The sequence below is a fragment of the Cydia pomonella genome, chromosome 14, assembly GCF_033807575.1.
Source record: "Cydia pomonella isolate Wapato2018A chromosome 14, ilCydPomo1, whole genome shotgun sequence".
Lineage (NCBI taxonomy): Eukaryota > Metazoa > Arthropoda > Insecta > Lepidoptera > Tortricidae > Cydia > Cydia pomonella.
This window is the reverse complement of record NC_084716.1, coordinates 5762706-5771534: the sequence shown is the minus strand read 5'-3', so window position 1 is coordinate 5771534 and position 8829 is coordinate 5762706. Positions and strand designations below refer to the sequence as shown.

At 37.7% G+C, this 8829-nt stretch overlaps 1 protein-coding gene across 1 annotated transcript; it reads right to left on the bottom strand.

Annotated features, from left to right (window-relative positions):
• Window positions 1-4353: 4353 nt before the first annotated feature.
• LOC133525347 (NF-kappa-B inhibitor cactus-like) lies at window positions 4354-4839 on the bottom strand. The gene has a single exon (XM_061861631.1). The coding sequence runs from the start codon at window positions 4837-4839 to the stop codon at window positions 4354-4356; it is 486 nt and encodes a 161-aa protein (XP_061717615.1).
• Between the last annotated feature and the right edge of the window lie 3990 nt (window positions 4840-8829).

Sequence of the window (8829 nt, the reverse complement as noted above, 5' to 3'; positions counted from 1 at the left end):
TTTTATGGACCATACAAGAGAAAGCATCTCTTTTTCAATTGTAAGATAATTGAGGTCTGCTTTATTTAAGCTTCGACTTGCATACGCCACTGGACCTTGCCAAAAATCTCAATGTCTCTGCAAGTCTTTCTTGCACCGAAATTGACATTCTAAATTGAGTGTCTTGTTTTTTTATTGTTTGACCAATCAAATTCAGCAAAACTTCAAAGTCTGTAGGAGACATTCGCACAATTTTTTTGTATTTTCCACTTATTTATTGAAATCTTAAATCTCTCAGTAACGAATTTCCACCATAAATATTACGATTTCTGAAAAGTTCACTTTGCCACCATCTCTTTTTTTTCGCCGCCCTATTTTTTTTTTAAGCACAAAGTAATACAAATGATGCGCTTGCAAGAGCAATATTTAAATACATTTCGGCTAATTCTTCTGGAGTCGACATGTCGACTACGTTGGTTGAAGTTTCAAAATGGCATCCATCGGTTATAGAGGACCATCGTAACATTTGTACGCGTAACAAATGCCGTCCACACTATCGTTACACCACCAGCGTCCGATCCGATGCAAACTTCCATTCGTCCACACTATACGTAACAAGTCCGCGGCGACATCACAGTGTTCCGTTCGGCAAATTGTCACTAATCTGGACCCGGCTTTAAACTGGACTACAAGTCTTTGCCAGGCCCCCAGTATTGCCCTATTCGTGAGGGAACAGAAATCACAGAGGCTGAAAAATCCATCTGCGTTGAGAAGTTCGGCAAGAAAGTCATGGTGTGGCAGGCCATTTGTGAATGCGGAATGAAGTCAACTACTTTTTTCACTACCTCGTCGATGAATGCCGATATTAATATGAAACTTCAAAAACGAGTATTGCCGATGATCAAAAAGCACAACTCCAAAACTGTATTTTGGCCTGACTTAGCGTCTTGCCATTACGCGGCTAAGGTAGTAAAATGGTATAAAGACAATAATGTAAATTTTGTGGCCAAAGAGTTAAATCCACCGAATTCTCCAGAGCTTCGCCCGATTGAACACTACTGGGCTATAATGTAAACTACGTAAAACAGCCCGTAGTGCCGATACAGAGCATCAGTTACCGGCCTTAAAGATGGGAGCAGCGTATTCCCATCTTAAAGGCCGGCAACGCACTTGCAACCCATCTGGTGTTGCAGGTGTCCATGGGCGGCGGTAATCGCTTACCATCAGGTGATCCGTCTGCTCGTTTGCCTCCCCTACCATAAAAAAAAATAGTTTCGGTCAGATTGGAATAAGGTGGCTCCACTTTTGACAAAGTCGCTGTCTGGTCATTAATGGGCACCATGAGGCAATAATTTGGGCTTTTTGTGGTACTATTCGAATTGTCCATATTATTTTGTACATAGTTAATTGATTTTAGTATGTCAATAAATATTTTTTTAAAAGTTGTCGCATTTTTTCTTGTACTTATAACAAACGATACAAGTAAAAATTTCAATCTCAAAAGTTAGATCCTTAAGGCTCGTCCATATATTATCGTAATATGTGGATGAGCCCTTAGCAAAATTCCAGGCGTACGCATTGAAAGATTAGGAAGAAATAAACAGGGAAAATCCTTAATAGAAATGAGTATAATTTCTGAGACCATAAAACGTTAAAATTAATCTTAATATTAGCACTGGGAGTTTTGAAATTTGAAAAGAGCCTTAAAATTAGGGAACACTAGCACTGAGCACTTAGATCACTGAAATTGGGCCACTTTAATCATCTTGTAGACCTGGTGGTTAGGATAATCCACTGTATCAGTGCTGATGCGAAACCACAAGGCAACCCCGTGGTAGTTCTGTGCGGTCGCCGTGACGCCTTCATGGGTGAAAGTGGCCCCGTAGACAGTTCCATGCACGTTACAGTATTCTTGCAGCTTGTCGTGGATGATCAGGTCCACAAAAAACTCTGGGACTAAGTCCCAAATCTTAGGGATCAGACACGGAAAGTATTCCATTATAATATTTATTTTGATAAGTCTCCCGAATGGATGATACCGCGAATGTTTGTGAAATGAAGTCACCACGATGCATCGTATGCTTTTTATTCCCGCCAGAGTATCAACGACCCCAGGATGCTTGTTTGTTGTTCGTCCTCTACAAGGTTAGGCCATAAGACAGTATCTAAGTAATAAATGGGCCGGAAAAAGGAGCAACGAACGGCTTTTGTTACTCTATATAAGGTGAATTTTAATCACGCGTGAATGTCAGAAACGGCGAGCACTAAAGATGAATTATATTTGAACAGATGGTCGATTCTTGTAGCTTTCAAAATAATGAACAAAGATATAAAACAAATTTAACAAAGGAGTTTATACAATATTAAATAGAAATAACATCTTATTACACATATCATCTAACAAATTAATAATGTAAATATTAATTAAAGTGTAAGAGGACAGTAGAATTAAATAAAATGACACACCAACAATATCAGATTCGCGACATTTCGCTATATTTCATAGCTTTCTCAGACTCTATACAATATAAACTAAAATACATATTTAATATGCAAACCAAAATAATGCAATTCATTATATTCATAGATAACAAGCCATACCTCTACTACAAGATTACAAATACCATATTAAATAAAATATTAATTCAACTAATATTGTCAGACTGTAAATAAATATATTATAAATAACAAATATAAAATATAAAACGTTATAAAAACACAAGTCAGGTTACCAAATACAAATATAACAATAAAAGATATTTAAGAAAATCGTTACTCTACAATATTGTCTAAGATAATAAAAACACTCACTTCGAATTATAATCATAATGACTTATAGCTTTACAATATTACAAATATCCTTATTACAAATTTATCAAGTAAACTCTAACTTATAAATTGCGAAAAAAAGGCAGAGTCAATGTAACCTAATCTTTAGACACTGACCAGCGTGTTGACCGCCATCTAAAATAAACATCATTTCGCGCAAGCGCAATTCAAATCCCAATGACGTCAATGTGTACGTCGATAAATCCCAGGGGAGTGTCCTTGGACCAACCCTATTTTTAATCTATATAAACCAGTCATGTAATATGCATATTAATAACGGACACATCTTTTCTTATGCTGATGACACTGCCATTGTATTCACTGGAGACACTTGGGAAGACGTGAAGCATTCTGCAGAACAAGGTTTGTCAGAAGTTGCCTGCTGGCTGCGCTCCCGTCTTCTTACGTTAAATACATCTAAAACAAACTATATTTGCTTTACAAACTACAATAGTACACAACCAGATCACCATTTTAATATAAAAATCCACACATGCAGCAACAACACGCAAAACTGTACATGCACTACTATAAATAAAGTTGAAAATGCTAAGTATCTAGGGATACTAGTCGACCAACGTCTAACGTGGCATTTGCACATAGAGCTACTCATGAGCCGGGTCAGGAAGCTTATATGGGTCTTTAAAAACCTAAGGCACATTTGTACTTCACATCTTCTCCAACAAATATATGTAACCCTTGTTCAATCAGTCATAAGTTATTGTATACCGGTCTGGGGGGGTGCTACCAAAACAAAATTTTTGGAACTCGAAAGAGCCCAGAGATCACTGCTAAAAGTTATGTTCTTCAAGCCGTTTAGATTTCCTACCATGGACCTATATAAACTTTCTGACGTATTATCTGTAAGGAAACTGTATATATTATTTACGACCTTAAAACTACACAAATCTGTACCATACACACCTACCACACAAAACAGAAGGAGAAGAAACAATAAAATTCCAACAGTTCAAATAAACACAACATATGCGAGTAGACAATTTGTTTGTAAATCCGTTAAACTATATAATTCTATTAATAAACATTTAAATATATATCCACTATCACATTACGAAAGTAAAAGCATAATAACAAAATTGCTAAAATGTAAAAGTTACCTTGATATTGAGAACTTAATCCATAATGTTTTTGATATATAAATACACACATACACAAACACACAACAATTTATTCTTTCTTTAAGTTTAAATTTAAAATAACTACATTTGCTATTAACTGAAAATGTTAATATTTTTTTGTTTTAATTTTATTCAAATTCTGTAATAATTTATTGTTGTTCATTTAGCAACTGAGGAAGAGCGGTGCCTCTTAATACAAGTATCTGTTACTTAAAAAGAGGTACCAACCCTGTATAATGTAAAGTGACACTTATAAGGAATAAACAATTTTATTATTATTTATTTATTTATTTATTTTTATAAATCATTGCCGAGTGCTCCAGTGACTCAGTGATCTCATTGACTCATACCAGCTGTCTACACAATAGATGACTGTTTTACCTACTGTATAACGAAAACGAACAAACTACACGTGCTTCAGGGATATCTTATGCGGCTCGTAGTCCTCGTCTGCAGAATTTGATTCTGACTGCAAAGGAAGTCTGCCCGTGGCGCCATTTTCTTTCAATATTCTCATCATTTTCTCATCTCTATTCATAAACGCGATGTGGAAAGGAGTCCTACATTCGTTATTCACCAACTCACGGTTTATATCCTGCAGTCTGCAGAGCCACTCCACTAGCTCGTAGTCCTTCATCTTGACTCCGATGTGCAAAGCAGTATCGCCGTTTTTACCCTCCTTTCCATTGATATTAGCTCCCCACAGGACCAGGAGCTTCATTTTCTCCACAGCGTTGGGTTCCGATGCGACTATATGTACGCATTGTTGTTGTTTATTGTTGTACTCCAACAAACAATGCCTGCTGTCATTGTCTATCACGTCGTGCAGAAACATAAGATTGGTGATGTCCCCGTGGCAAAGGAAATTGCGCCAGGTTTTCGCCTTGTTCATTTCTGGACCCGGTCATTGTTATTTTCGATGAATACAGGGTGGCCCAAAAAAACGTTGACAAAGATTTTTTTAAGTTTTAATATTAAATACTTACATAACTTATTCAATACAACTTAAAATTAAAAATACAGCCTATTTTATTTAAGAAAAATCAATTGTCTTCAAAATAGCCCCCTTTGGCTTTAATGCACAAACGCAAACGTTTGGTAAAATTTTCAACGATATGCCGCAGCTCCTCCATGGTTATTTTTGCCCACTCCTGGGTAAGTTTCGCTTTTAAAGCGTCTACACTCTTGTGTTTTGTAGCACAGGCCCTTGTTTCTAAGATAGACCACAAACTATAATCCATTGGATTTAGATCAGGTGAGTAGGGCGGCCACTCTTTCGAGCTTATGAACCCTGGAAAATTGTCTTTACACCACTGCTGCACACTTCGGGCCCTGTGAGATGGAGCAGTCCTGCTGGAATATCCACGGCTGGTTGCCGAAATGTTGTTGACTCCAAGGAAGAACTACAGCTTCCAGAATATCTCTCCTGTATATTTCTTGGTTTATTTTTACACCCTTTTCAATAAAAATGAGAGGAGTTTTGCCTGTAGAGCAAATACCACCCCAAACCATAACTGAATCCGGCTTTTGACGATGGGGAATGACTGCGACCTCTCCGGGGCGACTAGAAGAGTAAATTCTGTCATTTTGGTGATTGTGGGCCTGTTCTATACAAAAAAGTTTTTCATCAGTAAAAAGGATATTTTTCCATTTTTCAGTAGCGGCACGTCGCGTAATCAAACGGCATCTCTGTAAACGAACTTTTTTATCTTTATCTTCTAGAAGCTGAGCTTTACGTAGCTTATATGCCTTTAATTTTAGATCATTAGCGACAATACGTTGGACCGTTGATCGACTTACACCCAGTTCCCGAGCCATTTTTCGCACTTTGGTCCGTGGATTACGACTAAGCCGTTTTTTTATAACATTTCGAAGCCTCGGAGTCCTAACAGTCCTCTTTCTTCCTCTTCCTGGGCGGTCAGCAAGATGCCCGAGTTCATTATACCGCCCAATAGTCTTGGACACCAGTTGACGACTGACACCGAGCGATCTAACTATCTCACACTGTCGTTTTCCCGCTTCGTGCAAGGAAATTATTGCTTTACGCTGCGTAGACATCATAAAAACCAAAAATATTCATATAATTCAAACAAGCTATTATTCATAAAACGTTGCCAATATGTGTAAAAATGTAACAGAAAATGAACCGAATTCGTTTGGCGTTCCAAATTCAAAAATTTTACTTTTTAATTTTGTCAACGTAATTTTGGGCCACGGTGTACATTGTTTCCGCTACTGCGAAACTGAACAAACTGAGTCACTCATTGCATATCACTCCATTAAATACAAAGCGGATGTATGATAACGAATTTAATAGGTCACAGGCTATCTTTTGGCCGATTCTCTGCAGCTGTCTCCATGCAGCAGACTGTCAAAGTTACCTCAATGTCAGGTCAAGAATTTCGTTATCTTCTGCGGGTTCGTCGCAAACTGCGCCGTTTACCCTCAAAAGCTCCTTCATCCAAAAATCTCCAACTTTGCAGGCCACGTGGTAGGCAGTCTCATGCAGGAAATTGATAGCCCCAAGATCTGCGCCAGGGTACCGGCAAATCCACTCGGCTAAAGCGTAATTTCTGCTACCCGCCGCTAGATGGAGCAGTGTGTTACCTCCTAGAAGCTCTCGAGCAAGGATTTCGATTTTGTCCTTAGCATTTGCCTGGTCGGTCTCAGTGACTGCATGAGTTGCTTGTCTGCCATATGCGTCATATTGGAACAATACGTCCCTACACCTCAAGGACTCCACAGCGTCTAAAAGCTCCCACACTTCACCCACTTGGCAAATAAAGAGAAACGTATGTCCCTCTAAATCTGTAGGCTCTATAAATTCGTCACCGTTTATAAAACCATTTTGTTCCATATTTACGTCGTTCACCGTATGAATGTAAAATGTTACTGAATTCTGTTGGGGCATTTTACAGGCAATCAAATAAATTCCCAGGTCGTTATTTAGCTTGTCAGTGACATGTAAAAGCCAAAACATTATATGAATAATTGTTGATTAGTTTATTTCTTTTACGATGCATTAAAATGTCAACGCGCCCGTTCAAAACAAGGCGTCAGGGGAGGTGTAACATCACTAATCGGTAATTGAAATCCGGGAGCGAGTGATATGTTACAATTCGCGATATCTTATCTTGTTGTAAATATATTTTTATTTACTGACCGTACTAACGATTGCATAAGACAATATACAATGTTTATCTAATTACCATGCAAACGCTTACTACCAAGGTTACGCTACGCTACCGGTCCATTCATAACATCTTGTTTACTATATTAATAAGGACAGACCAGTTGTGTCTGTTCTATTTATTCTTAGTCATTGAAACGAAAATGTTAATACCGGCGCAACGTGTTTTGCATTTTATTTAAATTATGTGCGTCGTAGGATTTATTATAGCACGTGGTAATCGAGTGCGTTGCCACACTGTCGTTAACCTGACGACTTTGTGTGTCAGCTGAAGGTCCCTGTGTTTTTCTGCAGTTAAGTGATAGGCTTAATTGGTTTCTTTACCTCGGAGTTAGCGACAAGAAAGGAATTATGTGGCTGATGACCTGGGGCCCGTGTTTGGAGCGAGGTACGGTCTGATACAGAGGCGTAGATTTTGGATATTTTAATCTCTGACAATAAAATTAATGGTATTATTTCTGCGTTGCGAGAAAGAGTTCTTAAAATGTTTTGGTGCTTTGCAAATGTTTTACCATATATGTTGGATGTGTACTTGGCGCGAGACACTACCGCGTCTCAAGATGATATTCCTATTGTAACAAAATTTTATACAGTTACCCTGGGATTGACTTTTTGGCAATTATGTCTATATTACAAAAACGAATCATTTCTTCCCTACAACCGATTATAGTTTTATTTAAATAAGCACTGTTTAAAAAATATAAATGATATTTTTTTATGGTTCTTTTTCGTGTAAATATGCAACAGTGAAATTGTAGCTTAACTTTATCAAACCTAATTACTCTCTCACCTTTGACATCAATTAATGACCTGAAGATATCAGTCCCGGATTGCATTTAAAACCTCAACCTCGTCCAAGCCGGTCGTTTTATTTAATTAGTAACTATGGAACAACAATTTGTTCCTATGGAATACATCCAGCTCGCGGGGGACATTTTAGTGCCGCTGTCTTGGCCAATTTGGGGCATGGCGAACTTTGTTTTGCGTGCAGTGAGAAGGATAATAGAAACAAGTCAACAAAACAGTTCTGTTATTATCATAAAGAAAGTTCCCGTAAGATTGATAAGAAACTTTCTGGGCTTTCCGTTTGTATGTCAGCTTTTAAACGAGTAAGCACCATTTCTTCTAATCAAAATCAAAATCTAACCTACAAATCTTTTGACCCAATCTATGACAAATCCTTTGTAGACAAATCAATGAAGATAGCGTCTATGAAATAGTTCCCCACTTTGATGAGAACAATAATAACATCGAAATAACCAGCGGAAGTGGTCCTGGAGCTTCGGGAATTCGCTATGTCAAAATGGAGCCTGTGTGCTTACTACGGACTCGTCTTATCACGTAAGTAACTGTTATATAATTAATCAATTAGCTTATCAAATGTTTGAATACACTTGAACCCGTCACTGATCCCAAATATTCAATTTACTTTGACTAAGAAGAGATACCACGTGGAAAATCGCGATAATAATAGTTACGAACTAGGAGCGACATATTTCTAGATGAGGCATCTGTCTGCTGTTTCTTAAATTATTTCTTTTTCAGGTTGTCCCTGGTGATACAGAAGTTTAAGATTTCTGATCAGGAATAGAACCAAAATACTAATCAGTTATAAAATTTGGAAACCCGTAAGAAGAATAAAAATACCGAGTCCATTTTCTGTAGTTTTGTAGCTCGGCGACGGCGAGTTGA

Coding starts and splice junctions, on each gene's coding strand:
- LOC133525347 (XM_061861631.1), bottom strand. CDS start 4,839: ATGAACAAGGCGAAAACCTGGCGCAATTTCCTTTGCCACGGGGACATC.